The 27,337-nt window shown below is 51.1% G+C and overlaps 2 protein-coding genes across 8 annotated transcripts in view; one reads left to right on the forward strand and one right to left on the reverse strand.

Annotated features, from left to right (window-relative positions):
• The window catches only part of CDH23 (cadherin related 23), a 441,841-nt gene extending 438,424 nt beyond the window's left edge, over positions 1-3,417 (forward strand). For all 6 annotated transcript variants that reach the window (XR_014828081.1, XM_084997262.1, XM_084997263.1 and 3 more), the window contains 3 exons: positions 382-511; positions 732-854; positions 2,421-3,417. Coding sequence is in view for 5 of the 6 variants with exons in the window: in XM_084997262.1 (XP_084853388.1) it covers positions 382-511; positions 732-854; positions 2,421-2,747 (580 nt within the window). In the remaining variant the exon portion in view is untranslated. The remainder of the gene's footprint in view (positions 1-381; positions 512-731; positions 855-2,420) is intronic.
• Positions 3,418-3,765: 348 nt separating this feature from the next.
• Positions 3,766-27,337, reverse strand: part of PSAP (prosaposin) — a 35,072-nt gene continuing 11,500 nt past the window's right edge. Inside the window, exons 2-14 of one of the 2 annotated variants that reach the window (XM_021071889.2) lie at positions 19,258-19,391; positions 17,007-17,081; positions 16,319-16,441; positions 15,157-15,357; positions 14,705-14,848; positions 13,830-13,886; positions 9,030-9,161; positions 7,457-7,552; positions 6,973-7,159; positions 6,710-6,867; positions 6,279-6,359; positions 5,804-5,911; positions 3,766-4,811 (exon numbers count right to left, since the gene is read on the reverse strand). In XM_021071889.2, coding sequence (XP_020927548.2) covers positions 4,776-4,811; positions 5,804-5,911; positions 6,279-6,359; positions 6,710-6,867; positions 6,973-7,159; positions 7,457-7,552; positions 9,030-9,161; positions 13,830-13,886; positions 14,705-14,848; positions 15,157-15,357; positions 16,319-16,441; positions 17,007-17,081; positions 19,258-19,391 — 1,532 coding nt within the window. In that variant the 3' untranslated portion in view covers positions 3,766-4,775. 2 annotated transcript variants of the gene reach the window in all.

Raw genomic sequence — 27,337 nt, forward strand, 5'->3', positions numbered from 1 at the left:
GTGGGAGCCCCCTGCTGGGCAAGACACGCCTCTCCCTCCACCTTCAGAAATCGTATCTCTGAGCTGGGCTCCCCACCCTGATTGGGCCCCAAGTTCCTAGGGGCCCAGGCTTTGGGCACTGGGTGTAGGGTGAAGCCTCTGCGTTGGCACTGATCCAGGATGACATGTTGTCCTGGTTCCATTAGGATCCCGAGGTAGGAGGACGTGTCCACAGGTGCCACAGGCAAGGGGCCTGCTTCTCACAGCCCTGCATCCCCAGACCCGTGAAAGGCACAACCGTTGGCCAGGGAAATGGCAGAGGGTTAGGGGTGTGCTTCAAGGGCATCTGTCCCCTCAAGCCTTCCTTCCTCACCCTCCCCCAACCTCACCCCCCACCTGCAGGGCCAACCCCGTGTGGCTGGATCCTTTCTGCCGGAACCTGGAGCTGGCCGCCCAGGCCGAGCATGAGGATGACCTGCCAGAAAACCTGAGTGAGATCGCCGATCTGTGGAACAGCCCCACTCGCACCCACGTGAGCCTGGGCTTGGGCCAGGGGCAGGGGGTGGATGGTCATGAGGATGGGGAGGAGGTAGGTTTGTCTGTGCCACTGCCAGCCAAGGGGCTGGGCTCCGGGGAGTGGTGCCCTGCCCTGCCCTGCGTGTGTGTGTGTGTGTGTGTGCGTGCGCGCGCGTGCGTGTGCGCGCACATGTATGAGGTCTACCTGTGTTCTGGCTAATGTCCCCTCTCTCCAGGGAACTTTTGGGCGTGAACCAGCAGCAGTCAAGCCTGATGATGACCGGTACCTGCGGGCAGCTATCCAAGAGTATGACAACATTGCCAAGCTGGGCCAGATCATTCGAGAAGGGCCCATCAAGGTGAGCTGTCCCTGCAGGCTCCTGCACCCAGACCCCTGGCGGAGCTCAGGCCTACTCCAGAGGATGTAGGGAGTCGGGGGATCCTGGGAAACAGCTCTCTCCACCTCTAGGGACGCAGCTAGATCTGCTCTCCACTGGGATAAGAACATGCAGGCAGAGAGGGGCCAGGGAACCTGGCTAATAAGAAGCTACTTCAGCCTGCAGTGGGCTGGAGGCCAGGACTCTGACATGAGCCCACGTGATCCTGGTTGGCCGCTGTCACCAGGCTCTGCTCCCATTCGTCTACCCTAGCATCAGACTCCCAGAGTCACCTTCCATCAACCCCAGTCCGAGTGCGTGCGTGTCGGGTGGAGCAGGCAGAGGAGGGCCTTGCTGGGGGTTAACCCTCTCCCTCCCCCAGGGATCGCTGCTGAAGGTGGTCCTGGAGGATTACTTGCGGCTCAAAAAGCTCTTTGCACAGCGGATGGTGCAAAAAGCCTCCTCCTGCCACTCCTCCATCTCTGAGGTAGTGGGTGGGCTGGGAGCTGTGTGCCGTGCCCCAGGCCTGGGGGTGTTTTCTCTCTTGCTCTCTTCTGGCCCTCCATCCTCCTCGGGGTCTCTGAAGTTCAGTAGCCAGAGCCCAAGACGTCGCTGGGTGGAGATTCAGGGAGGCTTTACTTTCTGGGCTCTGCAGGGATTGGTGGGTGTTGAGATTTGACGAACCCCAAAATATCTTTAAGAGGTGATGGCATCTTAGAAAATTGGCTATAGGGTCAAATAGGTCTACATGTTTATTTGCCTAGAGTGATATGTCAGTACCTTAAAAAGTCAGACGTTAAAAACCCAGATTTTCAGGGAGGTCCTGGGGTGTCACAGCAGAAACAAATCTGACTAGCATCCATGAGGATGCAAGTTCAATCCCTGGCCTCACTCAGTGGATTAAGGGTCTGGCATTGCCCTGAGCTGTGGTGTAGGTCACAGACATAGCTCGGATCCTGCGTTGCTGTGGCTGTGGTGTAGGCCAGCAGCTGTAGCTCCAATTTGATCCTCAGCTTGGGAACTTCCATATGCCGTGGGTACAGTCCTGAAAAGCAAAAAAAAAAAAAAAAAAAAAACTTCCAGATTTTCAGCTGGGTCAACAGTCCCAACTGGATATAGGCTAAGAGCAAACAGCTGCAGACAGAAAAGAAGCTCCATTTGTGAGTCTCTCCACTAAACCTCGTCCTCCTCCACCTGTGGACACAGTTAGGGTTGATCCTGCTTGAGGCCAACCTGGTAACAAATTCCACAGTTGTGTCACAAGGTCTTTACAGATCAGAGTGATTGCATGAAATTAAAAAGGTTCTCATAGGAAGCCCGTGCTCCAGAGAACACATCTATCTGTAGCTCCAGAAGTCTCTAGGGTTCCCCCTCGTACTCAGTTTGAGGAACACTACTGTAGGCTGGACAGGCCCACTGTGGCACAAGCCCAGGGTTCCTTGTGTGTGGTAGGGAAACCTGGCCCAGAGCGAGAGGGACTCTGGGGCCACCCACCTGCTCCACTCTTGGGTCTGGCGCTAAACATATGGGGGTCCTGGCCTCTTGCAGCTGATCCAGAAGGAGCTGGAAGAGGAGCCTGGGGAGCGCAGTCCCGGCCAGGGCAGCCTGCGCTTCTACCACAAGCCGCCGACGGAGCTCAAGGGGCCTGATGGGATCCACGTGATGCACGGCAGCACAGGCACGCTGCTGGCCACCGACCTCAACAGCCTGCCTGAGGACGACCAGAAGGGCCTGGGCCGCTCACTGGAGACACTGACGACTGCTGAGGCCAGCGCCTTCGAGCGCAATGCCCGCACAGAGTCCGCCAAATCCACGCCCCTGCACAAGCTACGCGACGTGATCATGGAGAGCCCCCTGGAGATCACAGAGCTATGACCACACGGGGAGCCCGACTGGTGTGAGCAGCAGCCCACCCCCCACCCCCTCCTGGGCCAAGAGCAGGGGCAGGACCGCAGGCTGCGGGCCCCTCCCCAGGCAGCTCTGGGTGTGCGACCTTGGGCTGGCCCAGCAGCAGGGCCTGCCTCAGATTCTACTTTTGCCAGACACTCATTCAGCATCGGATCGCTACCTTCATTAAATGTGTTATTTTTTTAAGAAAACCTAACGGAAATGCTAAGCATCTAAGGATGAGGTAAGGAGGGTCACCGGGAGCCCAGGAGTCTGAGGACCAACTAACTCAGCCCAGGCTGAGCCGAAAGAGGCCAAGCAGGCCCTCTTCCCCTCCCTCCTCACCCCTGCCCCCCACCCCACCCCTGGCACAGGTGCCCAGCCAGGGGAAGGGAGCCCAGAGCTGGCATAACCTGGCCTTGACTCTTTGACTCCAAGTTCCAGTGCGTTTCTGCCACATCCCCGGCCGGACCTCCAGGTGGGGGCAGGAAGTAATCCCTGCCTCCCCACAAGGACATGGTCAACGGCAGCGAACGGCCTTCTCTCCATTTCACTGGCTTCCCCAATGTACCCAACTCAGAAATGACTGATGTTTCCCTTGGGTTTGAATGTGGCGTGTTCGTGTATGACTCTTTTTTAAATTAAGTTATTCCCTCAATAGTCTCCCCTTGGTTGTGTTCAACGGGTACTCACTGAACGTTGCTGGAATGATCTGCATTTTAAAAAGAAAGACAACTCACAAGGAACCGGCAGTACACTCTGGCTATGGTAACCTAACCGTGGGGCTGCGGGGGAGGGGTTAGGGGTCAGAGCAGATCTAGCTCGACCTTCGACCTCCACCTTCGGGGCATTCATTCCCCTGCCCATGGCTGGCCTGGGGCTGTCAGGGAGGACCAGGTGGGATTGTCTTACTCTGGTCAAAAGGGGCGCTTACAGGCCCATAGCCTCAGACCTCATAAAGAGCCAAATTCTTCTGGCTGAGGTGTCACAAACACATAGGCTCAGATCTGGTTGACGGACTTTATTGTTAAATCACAGAAGTTTTAGTGCAAAACGAAACTAAAAAAATTGTTAAGTTCATTTAATAGCAACTGCGCGTCTAGCTGTCTCCTGGCAACCAGAAGTGGAGCAGAAGATGCAGCCAGACGGGAGAGGAGGCAGGGTGGCAGCCGAGGCCCCGGGACAGCACACCCAACAGACCCTCTACCTGGAAGCCAGAGGCTTAGGAGCTTATCATCCACATGTATTTGCAGGTCAAAAAGAACACCTATAAAATGGGGGGCAGGAGGGGGAGGCCATGCTGCCTAGAGCAATGGCAGTCCTGCTCTGCAGGATGGACACAAGAGCGGGCAGGAGGCGGTCACCACTGTCCATGTTTCACACAAAAGCAGGCCCGCAGGATCTCCACAGAGAACCAGCAGATTACATTCTGGCACGTTCCCCCCCACCCCACCCCCAGCCCCCAACCCACAGAAACACAAACACGGCATCACCAGGAAAGACACAGGAACACTCAATTGAAGATTGACCCCGGGAGAGCGAGCCCAGCCCCACTAGGTCCTGCTTCCACAAGCTCCAGTACAGTGACAACTATACTGAGCCCCTCAGCTTTTATATAAAAGTGTGTGTGTTTTGCAATCTGCGGCCCAGGACGGGGGAAGGTCCCTCCTTAGAGGAGGCAGAGGCCTCAGCACCCAAGGCCCAGCCTGGAGGATGGACAGCCTCTGTCAAGAGTGCCCCCTTCTCCTCCTCCTCCTTCGGGCCACCACCATGCAGGGACAGACTCAGAAACCTCCAGTGTGTATATATAGTACGTCAGCATCCATCTAGCAGAGGAAAGGGACCCTGAAGAGGCCACTTCAGCAGCCCACCCACAGCAGCGCTACGATGAGGGAGAGAAGAAAGGGACTGGGGGGGGGGCTATTTTTGGACAAAGTCGACAGATCTGTGTGTTCATTCCCCCAGACACACAAGCAGGGAAAAATGCTGCAGTTTCTCCAGGATGGAACGTGCCTTCTAGTTCCACACGTGACGCCTGCAGTGCTCGACAGCCTGACAGGAGAGAGCGAACAGTTTAGTCTACAGGTGACAAACTATCCTTGGCCCATGAGCGCACCAGCCAGCACCCAGAAAGGGCACCTGTTCTCTTGTCCCAGATCAGCTGGAGGGCACCAGATGCTCAAGACCCAGGGATTGTGTGGCTTTTGAGTTTTGGGGATTCATAAGGCAAGAGCGCAGAGCAGCGGGTGACGAGCACCCCTGCAGGTAGGGAGGACCCCTGTGTCTGGTCACACGCCTGAACCCCAGCACTCAGCGGGTAGGCGGCATAGGGGCCCAAGAGTCAGAGGAACATGGCAGCTCAGGCCTGGAGAAATGGGCGCATGTACACCCCGGAGAGCAGAGCCACAGAAACCTCTTCCACCACAGGGTGGGGGTGCCGGGGCCAGAGGAAGGGGCTCAACATGGTGGGCCTCGCTACCTCTCCCCTCCCTGCAGTGACCCAAGATGAGGTAGTGTCACCAACACAGGCTCAGTGCTCACGAGGAACCCCCGCCAGGGAGAAAAGGTTGTGCAAAGGAACATTGAGTAACAGAGAGTGGTCCACACATCCCCACCCAGGAAAACAGCAAAAGTCACCCGGGAATGGCAGCCCAGCCAGGAGCCAACTCCCAGGGCTGTTCAAGGAGAGCACTGCTTGGCCCTGGGTGAGGATTCAGGCCAGGCTCCCGCCAGGGCAAACATGACCACAGGGGCACCAGGCCTTGAGCAATCCCTCAGGTGACCTCCGGCAAATCTGACCAGTCACAGGGAGCTCTGAAGACAAAAGCAAGAAAGCAGAAGCAAAAAAACACTGAAGACCATCCGCTCACCACCTCCCACTCCTCGCAGACAAGAAGGCCAAGCCCCACTTTTGCTGGGGCCGCACATGAGCCTAACTGTGCCTCTGTAACGTCCGGGCAGAGAGCAGATGGCTGAGGCGCCTCTTAGAGCAGGTGCACCCTGACTGGCGGACGGGCCTGTGGGGCAGTTACTGAGCTACTCACGTTGCACAGGGCTGCCGACTCCATGTTCTGGCACCAGAAGCTCGGGCCCCAGACACACTTCTCAGTTCCCAAGAGAGGCTTATGGGCTGAAGGGCAGGCTCCAATTTTCTAGGTGGTCAAAACAGGGCCAAAGAAAGGCAAGAATTAGATCCGCCCACCTCATGCTTCTCAAAACGGAGGTAAAGGATCAGCTTCTAAAAGCAGCTAGGGACAGAACACTGTAAATCAGCTATAATGGGAAAAATAAAAATCATTATAAAAAAGCAAAAATGAATTAAAAAAAGCAGCTAGGATCCGAGCGCTAATAAGCACTTTCAAAAAAAGCGTTGCCGAGGCAAGTAGGGGGGTCTGGAAGCCTGGTTCTCCCCTACCCCCTATCCCAACTCTGCCCCAATCTCAGAAGAACCCTTCCAGGGGTCACACAGCCCCTCCCCCGCTTCGCTGCCTGCGAACCCAGCCGCCCAGCACAGCTTACCGAGCACACGAACGACGGCTCCATCACCTCCACCAGGATCTCGACCAGCACGGGCTCGTACTCCGTCACGAACTGATCGCACTGTCAGGGAAACAGCAATGCGGGTCTCGGTGTGTCCAAGCAGAGGCAGGGGCATAAAAGGAGGGGCGCCGGACATGCTCCCCCATCAGAGATCCTGGCGTTGCCAGCCCAGTGCCTCCCTCCCAAGTGCCCCACCCACCGGCAGCTGCTCATGGGGTTCCGTCCCCCAGTGGCTCCACTTGAGCCTACAGATCACCTTTAAGAAACTCTCACTGGACTCCATGCCGCAAGCAGAAATGGCTGGTTATCCCTCAAAACTCCAGTTGGGAGACAAAGACCCCCCCCACCCCTGGCCCCTACAATCCCCAAGCAGGTTCCGACATCCTGGCCTCGAGCAGCCCAACGCATACCTGCTTCTGGTACGGGTCAGGCAGGAAGCTGCAGCCTTTCTCCAGGGCAGCCAGGATCTCCTGCTTTGTGCTGTTTTTCTCCAGGTTGCGGTCCAAATAGCTCACCAGCCTCTTGCACACCTCACAGAAGCCACCGTCCTTCAGCGGTGTCACACGCGCTGCGTGAGAAAGCGGGCACAGGCTCAGCGCCGGCCAGGCCCTCTCTCACCACGGGGGGGGCGGGGGGGGTGCGTGGCGCTGGCCTCCCCCACCACCGGGCTCACCAGTCAACACGGGCAGCCCCTGGGTGGAGCAGAGATGGAGCATGCTGCACACCAACTCAGGGCTCGCCTCCTGCAGGAGGAGCGACAGGATGGAGCTGCCGTACGTGTCGACCAACTCCTGGCACTCCTCGGACATGGACGTGGGCAACTTGGAGCACACTTTGTCCAGAGCATGAATGATTTCCTCCTGAAACGTGAGAAGATGAAAAGCTGGGTGGGGGTGGGGGTGGGGGTGGGAGCGACCCTGAAACTACTGATGGGACCAGGAAACCAGCCAACGAACAGCCAGGCACTATTTTCTCCGCCGAAGGCTACAGCTACGACGCAGGGCAAAGTGGCCTCCCCCGGCCCCGGCCCAGAGGGATCCACCTGTGGGAAGTGGGTGTACCAACTCCCAGGCCGGAGGCCCACACCAGCCAAGCCCAGCTCCCACTAGGCCACTCTGCTCCCTCCGCCATGGCAGCGTTCGCCAAAAGCCCGGTACCTCGGTCCTGTTGTTGTCGATCAGCTTGGCCACCTCCTTCACCACGAACTCGCACACCTCACAGTAAATAGTGGCCTTCTCCGGGACCAGGTCCTTCTGTGGGCAGGGCAGAAGACCACTCATGCTGGGGCCCCCACCTCGCCCCCTTGGTCTGGGACCTCTAAAGGGAGGGGGCAGAGGCCAGGACGGGCTAGCGTGACACAAAGGCCACTTCCGGCTGCATTCAGAAGAGGGTGTGGCTCTCTCCCAGGGTTCAAGCCCAGGTCCTGGCTGCTCTTCTTCTACACTGGGAGACCTGTCCCTGTCCCCAGTCCTCCACCACTCCTGAGACCAGAACACCCACTTCAGGGGACACAAACAGAGAAACTCCCTGAGCCCCAAAGAGCTGTCCGTCTGATGCCTGTCTGGTTACAATCCCCTCATCTTCCAGAGTTCTTTTTGCGGAGGGGGATGGGGACGCAGGAACAGAGTGAGGGTTCACTATTGGTCTACTACTCAGAAGATCGAATTTTAAACACATTTCCAAGTCCGCTCTTTGGTCTCAAGTCTCAGCACCTGAGATTGCTTTTCTCTCTAAAGCCTACCTTTGACAATACAATACTGGTGACTAGAACTTTCTGACAGTGGAAACATTCTCCACCTGTGATGTCCAGTTTAATAGCAGCCGCTGGCCACTTGTGTCTGTCTCCAGAGCAGCTGAAATGTAGCTGGTGTCACCAAGTAACAAATTTTTTTTTTTTTTCCATTTTAAATTCTTGAAATCTAAGTATCACATGGGGCTACAGTCCAAGCTACAAAGCTCTGTCTTCTCTGGCCACTCCTTCAGTCAGCAAGATGCCCAGAGCCTGTGAGCACCTCGCCTGGGCAGGAGGGGCAGGCAGCAGTGCTTCCCTGCCTGTCAGACACTTAACCCTGTGTGATCACATGGTGCATGTACTGAGAGAAGACAGCAGGATGACAGATGAGACAGCTAGACGTGAAGTGACACCGACAAGGAAAGTTCTGGAACGAGTGCCATGTGATAGGCCATCACCTGGCTGAGTACCCCATGGACATGAGGACAATTCTGTTCACCACTGTTGGTCTCGGTCTTTGAAACACTGCCTGGCCCCTAAGAGGTAACAAATCTAATAAACTGATTATGAAATGGAGGAGGAGCTTTACCCAGGGAAGGATGCTAGGGAAACAAAGACACAGGCAGCACAGCCAGAGAAATTTCTGCACAAGCCCCGGGGGGGTGGTTCTGGAAGCATGGAGTTTGGACCATGGTTACAGTGTGGGGAGGGAGGTGGGAGGGGCCGCAGAAAGCACATCGGAAAGGTGAGGCTCGGGGGCAGGCCCTGAAAAATGATCTCCAATGGCGCGCTTGAAAAGCAGACCTGATCTCAGGAGCACTAGGAGCCCCCAAGGAAACAAATGGATGAGGCCGGGGGTGCTGCATAGTTTAGGGGAAACTGCCAATGAATGGTCTCCAACTCAAATATCTTTAGGAGCCAAGCAGGAAAACAAGAGTGTCTTGTAGGGTGTGACAATGAGGAGTGGTGGGGCATCATGGAATGATGGCACCACATACCTTTATGGGCTCCACCAGCTCCAGGGCAGAGATGACTTTCTCCGAGAGCACCTTGGCAGGCACCAGAGTCTGCATGGGCACCTCCTTCACCTCCTCACAGAATCCAACCAGCCCACAGATGTCCTTGGGTTGCTGAAGAGAGCACAGGAGCAGCAGTGAGAGGCAGGCCCGAACTCACCAGCCCTCGTCCCACGCACTACACAGAAAGGTGCTAGAGGAATATCCTAGCCCTGGGGTCAAGTCTGCCTGCCTCCCAGACAGGCAGAGATGCCACATCAAATCTAAAGGGGTCGTGCAAATGGAGATGCGCACCAGAGGCACGTGGGGAAGGTGGCCATGAGAAGCTCTGAAGGGAGATGAGACAGAACCGCTGTCTGCTCAGCCAGGGAGCAGCCCAGGGAAGCAAAGCTCCTGGCACCTTCACAGGCAACCACATCATCTCCAAGAACAGCTGATCCGCTCTAGAACCTGTTTTTCAGTTGAGCTGGTGTGCTCTTAGGAGGACGTTTAAGCTGTTTTTGTTTTTGTTTCTAGAAGAGGAACTACCAAGCCCATAAACTAACAAAACCAAGTGTGTCTGAAATACAACCACACCGGATCTTTCAGTGGCAGGACCATTGAAAATGATGCATTAAGGGGAAACGCTAGCTTTTTTAAAACCCACATTCTATGTAACAATGGCACACACACAGTCCACACAGAAAACCCAGTCTCCCTTAAGTGATGAATCCTTTCAAGTCACAAGGTCTCCAGGTAGAGACCCTTTCCCATCCAGACACCAAACCACAGGGACCCAGATAGTTCCGACACCTTGACCATTTCACCACGCTGATGGTGAAGACCAAGTCAAGTATACACCCCTGGTATATATACTCTGTGAACCAATGCAACCAGCAACCAGCTCTGGCCTGAGGGCATCTGCCTCCCACCACCAAACCATGAAGCAGCAGCAACAGCATTGCTAAAACGAGCCCTGATGAGGGGAGAGGGCTAGCCTGTGGCTACTACAGTTCATCTTGTTTTAACACAGCAAAGGTTCCATAATTCAGAAAGGCTGAAGGAGTCTGAAAAGTATAGCCTAAGTATCCTGTCTCGGGCACCCTTTAAGAATGGGGAAAAAATCAGGGAGTTCCCGTTATGGCTCAATGGTTAGTGAACCCGACTAGGATCCATGAGGATGCAGGTTCCATCCCTGGCCTCGCTCAGTGGGTTAAGGACCCGGCCTTGCCGTGAGCTGTGGTGTAGGTTGCAGATGCAGCTCGGATCCCAAGTTGCTGTGGCTATGGAGTAGGCCGGCAGCTACAGCTCCAATTAGACCCCTAGCTTAGGAACCTCCATGTGCTGTGAGTGTGGCCCTTAAAAAAAAAAAAAAAGACAAAAAGACCAAAAAAAAAAAAAGAATGGAGAAATATCAGAAAGCGGTCAAAGACGTATCAAGCTTTTCAGAAAAAAGACAAAAGATGAGGAGGTGTGGCTGCTTTGTCTTAGATCAGCTTTGCTCTCCTAACTCCTTGAGGAGACCTAGGTAAACATTCAGATACTTCAATCAAAGTCCTCTCCTATTAGACTTCAAAATACCTTGGAAAGAGATGCCAATGTTCAAAAGAGGGCAGTGCTCAGTACAACCCCGAAAGGGCACTGGCTCAGTAAGTGCAATCTGGGGGCTCGGTCCCTCCTTTTTGCCAACACTAGCCTGGTCCTCAAGCTGTCTCGTGTGGCTCCAGGACCCCATCACCCAGAGGGGCAGAAGCCACAATCAAGAGATTGTTTCCAATGCTCTGGATCTGACAGACAGGGGAACAGTCTGCTCGCTATTTGCTCATGCAGCAGAAGCAGTTCTGGGGCTGTGAAAAACACAACTAATGACATGCAGTGCTCTCCTAAGTCATGACAGAAACAAGGTGTCCCGCTGCACTGAAGGAGGCTGAGGCATCTCCAGGGCCGCCCAGGGTCCCCACCAGGCTGGTGGTGGCCTGCAAGGGGCCAGCTGGGCGCTGATCCTGACCAGAGCACAAGGCTCTGCTGGCTTGTTTTCTGGCCCCTTGAAGGGGAAACGAGACCCCTGACCCCTCCAGGGCTGAATCACAGGGGAGAGATTTAATAGCAGATTGAATAGCACAGAGAGGGAGCCTGCCTTTCACGATCACTCCTTGTATCTGTCAGAGCCGATCATGCCATACAAAAAAAAAAAAAAAAAAAAAGATGAGCAAAGTAACTACGAGAAGCAGCAGACCACTACTACAAGCAGATTCCCATCACATACCTGATCCTGCTGTTGGAACAAAAAAACAGGAAATCGGAGATGAAAATAAGAGAAAGGAAAGGACACAACAGTTAAGAAAAAATTAAAAACAACAATAATCAAGCAGTTAACCAGGTATAAGGATGTCACCAGAAGTTTAGGGGAAAGGCCGTTTCAGTCACTTAGCGGCGACCTACCTTGTTCCTACCATGGTATGCACATGGGGGCTCAGAGCTGCTCTCTCCTGCAAGGGTCCACACTGCCCAGCCTGTCTGTGCACCACCCCACATCCCCGACACACCAAACCCTGACACTGAGCAGCAGGACCCCAGAAAGCACCGCGTTATGAGGGGCTCTCCTTGCTCAGAAGCCAAGCCCACCACGCCCACAGGGCCCTTGCCTCATGCCGGTGAGGAGCAGCTGGGAGTAAGACACAGGGCTGCTCAAATCAGGGGCGTGTGTTAGAACCTCCAATACACCCAGAGGGGTCCGGGATCCCTCTGGTGGCCAAATGCCAGCCTGGAAGGCTGGTCTGACAATACAGGCCTGGCTTGTTTTATTGAGCTTCACAGACTTTAGAAATTCAAGGTTTATGGCAACCCTGTTTCAGCCAAGTCTCCCGGCACTTGTCTCTCCAACAGCATTTGCCTAATTCTCGCAAAATTTCAAACTTTTTATCATCACTAACTGGTTACGGTGACTTGTGTGATCAGTGATTTTTGATGTCACTACTATGACTCACTGAAGGCTTAGATGGTGGTTAGTATTTTTAGCAATACAGTATTTTTTAATTACAATATGCACATTGTTTCTTTAGACCGAATGCTCTTGCGTATTAAACAGACTATAGTGTCGTATAAACATCACCGGGAAACCAAAAAATTCATCTGACTTGCTTTACTGTGACATTCACTTTTTTTTTTTTTTTTTGGCTGCCCCACGGCGTTTGGAGCTCCCGGGCCAGGGATCAGATCCAAGGTGCAGCCTCGAACTAAGCCGCAGCTGCCCCATCGCCAGAGCCTTAACCCACTGTGCTGCGCCAAGGATCGAACCTGCGTCCCAGCACTCCCAAGACGCTGCCAATCCTGCTGCGCCACAGCAGGAGCTCCGTGATGTTCACTTTAATACGGTGGCCTGGGACCAAACCTGCAAAAGCTTCGAGGTGTAGCTCTATATCAAAAGTCTTGCCCTTGGATTCAGAAATTCTCGTCTCAGTTACTTACCATAAGGGAAAAAACTAGGATATGTCTACTTGGCTCGAAGGATGTTCATCATCCTTTTTATCCCAAGGGAAAACCTGAAAACCACCTCAGCATCCAGCCACAGGGGATGGTTCTACACGTTATGTTCTATCCACACAGTGAAATATTACGCAGCCACTTAAAAACCATGTGTACAGAAAATATTTTAATGACCAAGATAATTTTAGAGCAAAAAAAAAAAAAAAGCAAAAAATATTGGAAAGCATTACCCATATTTAAAAAAAAATGTCTATGCAGCATGATTTTTAAAGTAAGAAAAATATTTTGTCAGCTATGAGGAAGCACTTAACTAGACCAGGTCACATCAAAGGCTTATTTTTTTCCTATTTTAGCTGCAGGTCTCCGTAAGCCACCTTTAAACTGTCTTTAGAACGAGGTGGGTGTGAGTAATAATTCCAAATAAACTCTATTGTGCCTGCAGTGCCCCTGAGAGGTCAGAGCAGGCCAGAGAGTCACTCTTTTAGCTTTGCAGGCCACGTGGTCTCAACCACTCTCAACTCCGCTATTGTAGCACAAAAATGGGCGTCGCCATATTCCAATAAAACTTTTTTATAACAACAGATGGTGGGCCATAGTTTTCTGACCCCTGGTTAGAGAACAAACTCCCTTAGGCCAACCTCTGTGTAGTCAGAAACTCAGCATGATGGAGAGAAAAAAAAAGTACGACCCATCCCTCCCCCTGCTGCGGGTTAGCTCTCAGGAGATCAGTACATCCTTCCCCATGGAAGGATGCTTTCGGACCGCCCTGCTCTGTAGACTGTGCGGCATGCCTGGCTGGCTTTCATTCTGATGGATATTTTCTACCTCCAGTAATGAAGGAATGCCCCCTACCGCCTGGATGCATCAGAAGCAAGGGTGGGAATTGCGGGCTCAAGCCGCAGCTACGGGGAACACTGCGGCAGGGCCAGGACCAGCCTTGGGTGGCAGATCCTTTCCTTGGGCACTCAGCCTGCAACAGAGCGATCCTCAGGCCGAAAGCTACACAGCAGACTATTCCCATGGGTCCCAGAGTGGAAGCCAGACACTGGAAACCTGATGGCACGGACAAAGTGCCCGGAAGCCACCAGGGGAGTCCTGGAGGCCAGGCTGCTTCAACCCAAGCCCTGCCTGGGGAAGACAAGAGGGAGCTGCTAAGTGGCAGGTAGACAGTCTGCTGGCAAAGAGGACTCATTTTGGTCCAATTCAGTACTCCAAGGTTAAAAACGGGGAAACTAAGTTACACAATTTTCAAAATCCTAGAAATCACAAAGTTAGAGACAAAGAAAAATGTGAACGGAAGCCTCCCCGGCCACCTACCATGTGCATCATCATCTGGATAGCGATTTCCGAGTACTGGCTGATATAGTTCTTGCACTGAGGACAGAGACACAGACTGTTAATGAAACTCACTGCTAGAGCAACATATTAAAAACCCAGCCTTGGAGTTCCTGTCGTGGCTCAGCAGCTAACGAACCCAACTAGCATCCATGAGGACGTGGGTTCAATCCCTGGCCTTGCTCAGTGGGTTCAGGATCCCGTATTGTGTGCTGTGAGCTGTGGTGCAGGTTGCAGACACAGCTTGGATCTTGCATTGCTGTGGCTGTGGTGTAGGCTGGCAGCTGTAGCTCCAATCGAACCCCTAGCCTGGGACCCTCCATGTGCCTCGGATGTGGCCCTAAAAAGACAAACAAAAAGCCTTTCCGACAGTATTATCAACAGCTGCCTATCAAGCAGCTTCAAAGAGCAGAATTTTATCAATGTCTCAATAAGATAAAAACGCAACTTGGTTACTCTATACCGCACAGGCAAACGTGTGTGCAAAGGTGTTTTGAACATGTTTTTCCAAACAAAGGCCCTTAGAGATGCCGGCCTCCAGGCTCTTTTTATGGCCTGTACTTTCCCCAAAGTCACACAGCAATTACTCAGCAGCCATTTAGGCTGACTGTGCCTAGGAGAAACTCTGCTTAGCGAGCTGAGGTTATTTTTCAAATGCATTTCACACATTCTTGCTGCTTTCTGGAAAAAGGGCAAGTGAAATTCTCTGACCAAGCTCTTCCTCAAAGCCCTGACGTTGGAATGTGAAGTGGTCCCCCAGCAAGGGCACTGTTCTCAGTGCCCCGACTCCTGTCTCCGGAACCAGCTCCCAAAGCCCAGAACATGCTCCCGTGTGTGTGCGAGGTGGGGAGACTCACCATGTCGGCCATGCCGGGCCCCAGGCGGTCACACTCCTCCTTGGCGTGGTTCACCAAGGCCTCGACAAAGGTGGAGTTGGTCCTCACAGCGTTCTGGAGGTCAGTCACCATCTGAATGCAGTCCTGGCAAACGTCCCCATCAGCCTGGAGAGAGAGGGCCAGCAAGGCTGTGACCACTGCACACTCCCACAAGAGCTAAGGGCGTTCCGATTCCTAGGAAAACTGCCTTTCACGCTCTTGACCTGCAGCACGAGGGGGGAGCCCCTGAAGGGTTCCCAATGTGACTGATACAGAAAGGCTCCAAAGGTGTCAATACTCTCCCATCAAGTAGGTACTGATTATGGGAAAGAGTGTGAGGGAATAAGGCCCCAGGTTCGGAACTGTACGCACACGGCCCCTTTCGGGCACAGCTCTAACCCAACCAAAAACGGGGCCCTGGGCCACGGCCTTACCTTCGGCCGGGGCTTGCTGCTGGAGCCGTCCTGAGGGTAGAGAAGGAGGGGGATGTTGGCCATAAAGGGAGCCACCGCCTCGGCCAGATCCAGTTCTGGTATCTGATTGGACTCGAGCTGCTTCTGCTGGGTCAGCTCCGCCAGGTGCTTCTGAAGAGACTCGCAGAGGTTCAGAGCGGAGCACACCTCCCCAGGATTGCTCTGGGGAGGGAAAAGCCCAGTTGGAAATGCTCTCCCCGGAGAGAAACAGACCACCTGGTGCCCTCAGGATGAACCCCTTTCCTTATCTCTTGGCTTGACTCACACACGCTCGCCCAGCTCCCAGGCATCTCCGACTCAACCGCCCAACCTGCTCACCCTCCGTGGCACCATTTTAGTGAATGGTCCCACCACCATCCTCCCAGAGGTTCCAGCCACGAGCCTGCAAGACATGTCTAACTCCTCCGTCTCCTGTAATCCCCTCCACCAGCAAGTCCAGTCCACATATCCTCCACGACAAACAGCAGCTGTCCACCTCCACTGTCCCCATCACATCTCACACCGGCTCTCCTGCCAGTCTCTGCTCTTGCAACTCCCAACTGACGGGACCTAGAGCAACCCCTTTGGAAAAGGTGCCTAAGATCGTGTCACTTCTCCTCTTGAACCCCAAGGACTCCCACTGCACTTGCAAATCCTCAAACACAGCCTTGGCATCGACATGACCTTGGTCCCACCTCGGGACACTCTTGGCTCACTGGAGTTTTTAAAGATGTCTTCATGCAGTCTTTCCAAATTCCACAACCTGGCTCCTTGATTGCTGCTGAAAACCCAACCTCTGGCACACAGTTTATGCACAACAGATACTCAGTGATTCATGAGCATCCTTGGAGCTGATGTGAGTTATCTCATTAGTACCTAGTACCATCCCATCCGCTTACATTCCTTCACTAATTCTACAAGGTCCCATTTCCTATACCCTCCCCAACCCCTGAACATCACAAGCAGGGGTGTGCTGTGCCCGAGTCATTTTGGAGGTCAAAACTGTAGGGAAGACATGTTGACAAAATCCCAATCTACCAAAAGGACTTTCCATTTTAGTTTTAGCCACTGTAATCTGGTCTGGAACCTGCCCTGGGCACCAGAAGTGCCCTGAAGGAGAGTCTGTTTATTCTCCACCACATACCATCTGTCCTTTAATCATGTCCAGGATGACAGGGAAGTAGGAGTCAACGATCTCCTTGCACGTGGCAGACATGTTCGGCTTGGGAAGCCAGTCACACGTCCTCTCCAAGTACACGAGGATCTCCTGCTGGAGAGGACGCAGGCAAGGGTCAGACCGGACGGGCTGAGAGCAAGAGGCCCTCCACAGCTCCTGCAAAGCTGACAGCTAGAAAACAGCGGCCCTCGGGGAACAGGACTGAGGACAGGGCTGGCGGGGAGCCGTGGCTCTGCAGATTAATGAGGCAAAGAGCAGATGCGAGCATTATTCAAAACCAAGATCCTCCAACCTGTGGTCTCCCAGGTGCAGGGAAGTCTGAGCAGAAATTGCCCAAAAATGGCCCTAAAGGTTAACAGCATGTGATATGAAAATCTAATCAACTGGGGCTTAACACCTAGCCCAGGAGTCAGCAAACTAGGGCCCGCAGCCTGTTTTTGTATAGCCTGGGGCCAAGAATGGTTCTTACATTTTTAAAGGATGCTGGGGGGAGGGCGCACAGGGATTATGTGACAGAAAGTTTGTGACCTACAGAACAATTATTTCTGACCTGGGCCTAGACCATTCCCCTTGGACCCTGGAGTCACAGCTCTGTAAGGTACCGATGCACATGGCCACTGCTCACAGGCAGTCACACACACCGGCGGCAACTCACCTCAGTGGCATTGTCTTTCAACATGTCGCCAGCTGCAGTGATGACATCTTTGCATATGTCACAGGGAAGGGATTTCTAAGAGGAAAGAACACAAGGGAGAGAGATCGGTATTTACAAGACATAACTCACATCGCACACAGCGGAAAGCCGCCTTGGCTTTTCTCCCGTCTCTTCCGACCAGGGATGCAATCAGGCCACCTCTGAAGTGCTGGCACGGCCTGGTCCCCCAACCTGGGTGAGGATGCTATGGAGAAGGATCAGGCGGGACTGCTCTGTGCTTCTACAGGATAGAAACCCTTTTCCTATACCCTCGACCCCACCCCCAGCACCTTGCTCGGAGCACATGGCACAGGCCACATCTTGTACCCACGCTCACAACAGCTCTATGAGGAAACTGAGGCTCAAAAATCAGGTAGCTATCAGAGCAAACCGGAAATGAGACACAGCATCAGAGTAAGGGGGGCAGGGGCAGGGAACTGGTGCAGTGAGACCTCTTCACAGCCGGCATTCTGTCTGCCTCCACCTCCTGGGCTGTGCTGTGTGCCTGCGGAGGCCACACATCACCACTGCAGAGCTGAGACACAACAACCTTCTAGATAGGCCTGGGCATCCCTACCTGGCCCAGGACCAGGAAAACTCTAACCAGGTCTCGAAACCCTTGGGGCTCTCCCTTCTTTAGGTCAACTGGTTCTGACCCACAGAGAAGGAACTAACACATCTGGGTGAGATGAAGGAACACCTGTGAACATGGCTGCACTTAGAGAAACCGTCATGAACCTTTGGACCTAATCAGGCTAATGCCATGCACAGGGCCACACAGACATCCTGCATGGATGCCCGAGAGGTTCAGCTTCTGAGAGACTGTCCTGTCAAGGGAGAAAGAGCTAAAGTCCTCCCAAGATACTTTAAACTTGGAAAGAGGAAGCAGGAGGACACAGTATTAAAAATAAGATTGCGAGCAAATTAGAAAGCAAATCTGAAAGTGATTTTGACCACAGAGTCCCCCGCAGTTCAAACAGTGAATTCAAAAACTGTTTCTAGGAGTTCCCATCAGAGCTTAGCGGAAAAGAAGCTGACTGGTATCCATGTGGATGCAGGTTCCATCCCTGGCCTCATTCAGCGGGTTAAGGATCCAGCATTGCCATGAGCTGTGGTGTAGGTTGCAGACACGGCTGACTACAGCTCCAATTCGACCCCTAGCCTGGGAACTTCCATATGCCACTGGTGCAGCCCTAAAAAGACAAAAAAGAAAGAAAAGGAAAAAAAAAAAAAGAAATGATTTCTAGAAGAGCAGTTTTACTTAATTCTTCTCTCATTGAAGGAGTACTAGTTGGCCAGTGACAAGCTCTAGGCCTCAGACTTCTCTAGACCTCAAACGTGGCCTGTACCACAGGCTGGAGCACTTCCTGTGGTCCAACAGCCAAGCCAACAGAGCTCGGGTGTCTCCTGAGGAGGGGCTTGGGCTGCTGGAGAAGGTACTTAAGGTTTGTCATCTTTAAGAGTACTTCCCACATGGAGTTCCTGTCGTGGCTCAGCGGCAATGAACCCAACTAGGATCCATAAGGATGTGGGTTCCATCCCAGGCCTCACTCAATGGGTTCAGCATTGTCAGGAGCTGCAGTGGCTGTGGCATAGGCCAGCGATTCAACCCCTAGCCCGGCAACTTCCATATGCTGTGGCTATGGCCCTAAAAAGGAAAAAAAAAAAAAAAGAGTACTCCTCACATGAATCTGCTATATTTCAATTATGTAAGATGAAAAAAATCAGTGGCATCTTTGCCAGTCTGGCTATAGCTGGAAGTAAAATTTTAAATAGCTACCGACCTCTAGGCTCTGAATCAGTGATCTGCCTGTTTGAGAGGGAGACAGAGGAAATACCATAAAAGAGGGAAAGCGTTTGAAAAAAAAAAAAAAGCTAAGTCTACGTCAAGTGAGTGACCAAGGACAGAGCTGGAACTGCTGCTCAGGCTAGGGGTGAAGGCAGAGGTGGCAGCTGCAGAGGCCTAGAGGGCACCGTGAGTGGACAGGGTGCCTCCCCCACCTCGTCTGTGCTGCCTAGACACTGGGTGGCCTTGGGGGAAGGGAGCCTTCCCCTCCCCGGCCCCCCCACTGCTCGTGGTGAAGTGGGTACACCCACCCAAGGACCTGCCCTCCTCACAGGGTCCCCATAAGGAGCAAAGAGGAGGATACAGGAGAGTGCTGGGCTACGTCCAGGGCAGCAGTTACACACAGACACAGACGGGGGCACTCACCACGGTTGGCTTGTTCCAGACGGTCTGCAGGCAGTGCTGCAGGGCCCCGCAGTCGGATGCTGTCTTCACGTTCTGGCACCACACGGCCGAGCCCCTGGTGCACTCTCTCAGGCCCAGGACGGGGCTGGCGAGAGCTGTAAGGAAAACCAGTGTGAGGACACCGCACACCAGGCTCGCCTCATTGGTTTCCCCGGGATCAGGCAGCCCTGCCATGCCGCGGGACACCAGCCTGGCCCCTTGCCAGCTATGAGACCCCAAGCCACACAGCCAAAAAGCTGCGGTGTCACAAATGTCACAGGGCTGGGAGGAGCTGGTCATCATTTTTCTCTCAATCTATTTTTAAACAGTATCAGGCAGATCAGTCCTTTTACTAATCTTTATCATCCTAAAGTCCCATGAAGTTAATCAAAGAAGTTACAGGAGAAAAGGTGGACAGGTTTAAATATAGAAGATTTTTAACTTCCGTAGAATAAAAATGGCCAAAGTTGAAAAAAATGTAATGAGAACACCAAGATTCATATCTAATGTTGTCTTAGTAGAAAGGCCCACTTATAAATCTGCACATGTACAAGTTTGCCAGCAAAAAAACAAGACTACATACAAGTTCCTGCTATACTGCAGTGGGTTAAGAATCCGACGACCGGAGTTCCCATCGTGGCACAGCGGAAACGAATCCCACTAGGAACCATGAGGCTGCAGGTTCGATCCCTGGCCTCGCTCAGTAGGTTAAGGATCTGGTGTTGCCGTGAGCTGTGGTGTAGGTCACAGAGGCAGCTCAGATCCAGCGTTGCTGTGGCTGTGGTCTAGGCCAGTGGCTACAGCTCCGATTAGACCCCTAGCCTGGGAACCTCCACATGCCAAAGGTGCAGCCCTAGAAAGTGGAAAAAAAGGGCGGGGGGGGGGGGGGGGGCGGGGGAATCCAACTGCTTGGAGGTGCTTGTTTGATCCCAGGCCCAGGAAATCTCCATATGCTGTGGGTCTGGCCATAACAAAGAAAAAAGAAAGATCACGTTGCCACTTGGTATCACAAAGTATGTCCACTCAAAACCAGGAGCATTTCATCTACAGTGTAGCAAGGAAAGTCACAGCCACAGATAGGGAATTAGGAAAAAAGAGAGGTTCAGGTGACCTGGGACCAAAGAAATGCAAGTTAAAGTAAGAAGGAACCACATTTCTAAAGTTAAAATAGCCAAGGGAAAACAAAAGCAAAAGCCTTGTCACCAAAAAGAAACAAATTTGTGGTAAAAGATATATATTCTTTTCAGCAGTATGACTGGTAGGTACGTCTCAAAATATATTCAAGCATTTCAAGAACTGGGGGGAAAATCCCTCATCAAAAATCCATGTCTAATAAACATTTTGGAGAAATATAGTCATTTAAAAGGTAAAATACAGGGAGTTCCCGTTGTGGCACAGTGGTTAACAAATCCGACTAGGAACCATGAGGTTGCAGGTTCGATCCCTGGCCTTGCTCAGTGGGCTGAGGATCCGGCATTGCCATGAGCTGTGGTGTAGGCTGCAGACACAGCTTGGATCCCGCGTTGCTGTGGCTCTGGTATAGGGCAGCGGCTACAGCTCGGATTCAACCCCTAGCCTGCTAACCTCCATATGCTGCAGGAGCGGCCCAAGAAATGGCAAAAAGACAAAAAATAAAAAATAAATAAAAGGTAAAACACAATATGCATAAATATATATATATAAAGTGAAATTCATGATACTAAAAAAAAAAAAAAAGACAGATGTAACCTAAATCACCAAAAAATAGAGGGAGAAAAACTAGTGCTATTCTTACTAAAATATTATGCAGCTGTTAAATATACTTATAAAGATCATGTATGTCAAATAGGAAAAAAATTCAAGAAGGATATGAAGTTGAGGTGGTACAAAACCCAGAAAAGAATAAATGAAGCAAGACGGTCGGCCGAATTCTTTTTAATTCCCAACATTATGTTGTGTATGTGTAGTGTTTAAAGAATATTTCATACACTGCCTTGAGAGTGCTTATGTTCCTTAAAACAGATCTATGGTATCCCTTGATTCTGAAATGGAAAAATGGGAAGAAAAGTCTCACATTCACACCTGATTAGTGAACAAGAGAATATATCAGGCCACATATAGACTGACAACTGTGCAGAGGTCAAATGCCAGCAGATGTCACAGGAAAGCTGAGCCAACTTCTACTGTAAACAGAAAACATTCGGCCCAGGTCTGAGAAGAAAACCCCACAGGTATCTAAGAAACAGATTTAGAGCCTCAGGAGTCAGGCTGCATGTTGCTTCACCATGGAAAATAGGAGAGGCCACAGTAATTCTATAGATGTCTCTCTCTCTCTCTCTCACAGGCGCGCGCGCGCGCACACACACACACACACCCCCACCCACAAAACACGTGGAGTGCAGCAGGTACTCTCCCTCCAGGAGAGAGAAGGGAAATGCTGGTATTACTAGCTATTCAACCTTAACTATAGTTCCACAAACTACTCATGCAAAGACACAGTCACAAATCCCCAAAAAGCTCCAGCCAGACTCTCTGCACCCTTTCAGTCACCACCAGATGAATTCTTAATCTGCTACCCAGGTTACAGCCTTCTCTGCCCTTTGAGAGAGGGGGGAAAAAAATCGTAACCCACAACCAGTTCACTAACTCAACAGAACTGGCCACATTCCAAAAGCTGTTGGTTTGGTCTGGTTTCTGGGAAAACATGTGCGGGATTCGAGAGTACTACACTGCCCAGATGGTTAACCATGACATAGCCAAGCTAGGCTTGGGGCCTCAGCCAGGAGGTTGGAGGGGGGCAGAAGTTGAGTCATGAGGGCAAGGGCTCTGGGGAGTGTAGGGGTCAGAGACAGACCAAGACCTAGCAGCTGCCACCAGCGCCTCCCATGCTCCTGAACGGTACCCACTAAGCCACCCTGCCTGCTTCCACCGCCAGATGAGGAGTACAGAGTAAGAGCAAGAAGCTATAGGGAGTTCCCTTTGTGGCTCAGTGGTAATGAACCATGAAGATTCAGGTATGATCCCTGGCCTTCCTGTGAGCTGTGGTATAGGTCGCAGACACGGCTCAAATCACGAGTTGCTGTGGCTATGGCCAGCAGCTGCAGCTCTGACTTGACCCCTAGCCTGGGAACCTCTCCATATGCTGCAAGTGTAGCCCTAAACCCCACCACCACCCCCACCCCCGAAAAAAAGAACAAGAAGCTACAAAGTGAGTCTCTGGAGGAAGGAACACTATGGTACACGGTGAAGCTGGAGAGCCAGAAGACAGCAGCAGATAAAAGCCAGGCCAGTGAACAGTCCTCCCTACACAAGGCCTGGCCACCACTCTCTACCCCTACCAATGCCTCCTCAACCAGGATTTTTCAGCCAGGGATTTTCTCCAACCAGGCAGAAATTGGCTACAACTAACCAAAATCTATCAGGTTTCAGCAACACAATGCACTACTATCACAGGCCCAAGCAGCAAGAATACTTTGTAGCTTGTTTACTCCCCTAGAAACCTCAAATAGTAACCATCTGCAGTAAAGGCTTTGTTACTTGTTTGACCAGGGTATCCTGGGACTGAAAAGTAGCCCCTTTTATTTGAAATTGGTCCATTTACCAGGATTCAACCCTGGCCTGGGATCCTCCATACGCCTTGGGTACAGTCCAAAAAACAAACAAAAACAAACAAAAGAACCCAACTAGTGTCCATGAGGATGCGGGTTCAATCCCTGGCCCCGATCAGTGGGTTAAGGATCTGGAGTTGCCACAAGCTGCAGCATCCATCACAGACATGGTTTGGATACTGCATTGCTATGGCTGTGGTGTAGGCCGGCAGCTGCAGCTCTGATTCAACCCCTAGCCTGGGAACTTCCATATACTGCGGATACAGCTGTAAAAAGACAAAAAATAAAATAAATAATAAAATAAAATTACCCTAAACTACCTTCTGATTAGTTACTTCTCAAACCACGTTCCCGGCAAAGATTTTATCCCTATTTCCATTCTCCTGCACCATCAGCAAATACTAACTTCCTTCTCTGAGGCAATATGTTGAACTCTATGAAAGTTCTTACAATGTCTGCCTAACCTCCCAAAGATCGGATAAAACGTGTCTTACTAAGTATCACAGAGTTCCTGTAGTGGCTCAGTGGAAACAAATCTTGATTAATATCCATGAGGATGCGGGTTCTATCCCTGACTTCGATCAGTGGGTTAAGGATCCATTGTTCCCATGAGCTGTGGTGTAGGTCGCAGACACAGTTCAGAGCCTACATTGCCATGGCTGTGGCACAGGTCGGAGGCTGCAGCTCTGATTCGACCCCTAGCCTCCCTAGCCTCGTAACCTCCATATGCTATGGGTGTGGCCCTTTAAAAAGGTGGGGGGGGGGGCGATCACTAGTCAGGGTGAGGCAAGCTCTATACTTAGTTCAAGGCGCTGGCAATGGAGCCCTCAATGACAAATGCTGGTGGGCTGAGGTTAGAGAAATGAGGGCTTCAGAGATACTAAAACCCCATAGGCAAGCCTCATTTAATTAAACAGGGCTGGTTTGTTTAAGATGCTATTGCTATTTCCTTTGGAAAGGGGTGGGTGCTCTATTCCATTCTTACTCCCCAGGCCTAGAAGAAAATAAACAGATGTGTTATGAACCACTCCACAGTTAGGCCATTTATCAAAAATAGGTTGTCAGAATTTTACTGTCTTGAGAAGAGCTGCCATGAGTCGGATCAGCCATGGACTCTGTCTGTGGCAGCTCTAGACTGAACAAAAAAAAACCTCGGTGAACCTGGGAGGGTGGGAGAGCTCATCAGAACCACGTGTGTTTTAGGTGCTTTTAGGGGAATGTCTTGTGAAAGGAACCAAACCCTGAGTTTACAGTGAGACTGCTAAGGCAATGGACCCACCATCTAAGTCAAACGGTTTTTTCCAAACATGGCATGCTGGCTGAAAAGAAAACAAGATCTGCCTGCAACTTCTGCCCAAACGACCCTAAGCAAATCGCCACCCTTCTGAGCTTGTTTTTTTTTTTTTTTTTCTTTTTTTCTCTTTTTAGGGCCGCACCTGCGGCATATGGAAGTTCCCAGGCCAGAGGTCGAATGGGAGCTGCAGCTGCCGGCCTAACACCACAGCCACAGCAACATGGGGTCCTTAACCCACTGAGCAGGGCCAGGGATCGAACCCAAGTCCTCATGGATACTAGTTGGGTTCGTTACCAATGAGCCACAATGTGAACACTGAGCTTGCTTTTCATCTCTAAAAAAAGGATGAAGCCACTTGATCACTGGATTGTTTTGAAAAACAAGATGACATTAACTATCCACTTTCAACTGCCAGAGTACTACTCTCTCAACCGTCAGGCCCTGAGCATTATCTCGCTGGTATTTTAATTTATCCACATTATCTCAACTCCCCTACCAGAGTGCTTTGAAACCAGACTGGGAAGGGTTCAGACGAAGGCTCCACCACTTCTAGGCATGTGACCTTCTCCAATCTGCAAAATGGACTAAATACTAGCACCCATGCCAAGGGATTTGTAAAAATTAACCTATTTGTAAAACAAAGTTAGTACAATCCTGGCATGCTATAAAATAAAAGTCCACTGAACACTATTATTATTACCCATAGCAGCAACCAGAAGACCTTTTTCTGACCCACTCCCTTGTCCAGAACAGGTGTTCCACAAATAGCTGAATCAAGGCTGTTCTATTTGCTTTCTCTCCATTTAATCAGGTCATTAACTGGCAGTGCCAAGACCTGAAGAGCTGTATCCCAACACCCTCAGAAGCTGATGGTTACGGAGCTCTCTTGTGATACAGTATGTTAAGGATCTGGTGTTGTCTCTGCAGAGGCTCGAGTCACCACTGTGGCTAGGGCTCAATCCCTTCAACACCCAAAAAATCACCAGGAGAGTGAAGCACAGGCCACAGAGTAATGAACCCAGGAGTCAATACTGTGTACCTACGAGCTAAACCCGAAGTCCTATGAGGGCAACAATGAGAGGTGCCGAGCAACGCATCAGTAATACCACCGCTGAAATGCTTTCAGGAATTCATCCAATTGGAGCTATTGGCTGATTGCCCTCCCATCCCGAAAAGCTGCCATTGTTCAAAATATGTTTGGAACCCATCTTCTAGAAGAGCCCCCTCAAAACCTCTCCTTTTCTAGAAGTGGGTGAAGGCACCATGGCAACACGATCACTGGCCTGAGTGTTGGGTAGACAGACCTGATGAAACCGCTGCTCTGCTGTCTACGGAAGCCAAGCTTTGGACAACTTACTTATGCCACAACTCTCTGCAAAATATGGAAACTAAGAGTGCCCCTTTCTTAGGAATTCAGTCAAGATTAATGAAAAAGCAGAGAGAGCACTGAGAGTGCCTGGTACCTAGGAAGCTCAGTTCATTGTTCCCCAACTTGTTAATGGTGGGCTTGAGGAGGAGGACAACCACGGGGAGGTGTTCACATTCTAATTTTTATATTTTTGCATAAATTAATTTTTTCTAAGGCTACCTTTAAAATCAGAAAAAAATCAGTTAAACCCTACAATCTGTTTCAGGGAACAATTATTGCCCAGTGTGGCAGAGGCTGCGAGTTGCTCCCTATATCTATACTCTGCTCCTTGGCTACATATAGCTGCCAAAATTAAAAACCACTTTCAGAGTTCACCTTGTGGCTCAGCAAGTTACGAGCCCAACCAGTATCCATGAGGATGTGGGTTCAATGCCTGGCCTCGCTCAGTGGGTTAAGGATCTGGCAGTGCTGTGGCAGTGCTGAGTGCTGTAGGCTGGCAGCTGCAACTCCTGTTCGAACGCTAGCCTGGGAACTTCCATATGCCTCAGGTGTGGCCCTAAAGAAAAAAAAAAAAAAAAAAACACACATTTCCCGGTTTCCCATATAGGAATGTCTGGCCACAAAACTGTATTCTGGCTGATGAATGTCACTATTGCACTTTTAAAGACAAGAGTGATGGCTTGAACTCTGGCAGCCACGATGGGCTACAAGGAAAGGGGCTAGACCTCAAGGGAGCAGAACATCAAGTTAGAAAAGCCTGGGTCTCTGAATTCTTTTGGAAGCAGAACCACCATGCTAGCCCTAGACAGCAATTATTATTCTGGGTTTCTGCTGTCTGCAGTCAAACCTAAGCCTAACTACGATCATCTACCTCATTCACCAGAACAGTCCCCAAATGACAAGTCTTGACTAAAGCTTACCTCCACTGAGGGTATTTAAAAGCCCATGTAAACAGCAAGGTCTACTGTACAGCAAAGGGAAGTGTATCCAGTCTCCCAGGATAGAGCACAAGGTAAAAAAATATTAAAAAAAGAATGTATAGGAGTTCCCAGGTGGATCAGCAAATTAAGAATCCGGCACTGTCTGGCACTGCTGTGGCCCGGGTGGCATGGGTTCAATCCCTGGCCTGGTAACTTCTGCATGCCCCAGGGATGGCCAAAAAAAAAAAAAAGTATATACATGCATAGCTTAGTCACTTTGCTGTATAGCAGAAATGGGTGCAACACTGTAAATCAACTATATATATTTTTTTTATTTGTCTTTTTAGGGCCGTACCCATGGCATATGGAGGTTCCCAGGCTAGGAATCGAATCAGAGCTTCAGCGGCTGGCCTATGCCACAGCCGAAGCAACACCAAATCCGAGCCACATCTGTGACCTACACCACGGTTCATGGCAATGCCGGACCCTTAACCCACTAAGCGAGGCCAGTGATCGAACCCACGTCCTCATGGATACTAGTTGAGTTTGTTACTGCTGAGCCACAACAGGAACTCTAAATCAATTATACTTTAATAAAAAATTTTTAATTAAAAAAACTCCATGTAAACAATGTAATTAACAAAGATTTTCAAAAACAACCTCAAGAGAAAGGTCATTCTTAGACCTATATTCTATGCCCTATTTGTTAAAACAATCAGTTTTACTGTCTTAGCCATAACATCGTTTTTCCTTTTAAATATTTCAGGTAACATATGCTAAATTCTGTTCAAGTCCAATTGCCAAAAAAATAACAGAAAATGCAAGCAGCCTCCCCAAATCAACAACCAAAGCACACATTCCACAGGGCAATGGATCTGCAGTCTGGGTAATG

Source organism: Sus scrofa, chromosome 14 (genome assembly GCF_054392235.1).
Source record: "Sus scrofa isolate SSC_HxYL_T2T_F1_AM1 chromosome 14, Sscrofa_HxYL_maternal_Yorkshire_Landrace_v2.0, whole genome shotgun sequence".
Lineage (NCBI taxonomy): Eukaryota > Metazoa > Chordata > Mammalia > Artiodactyla > Suidae > Sus > Sus scrofa.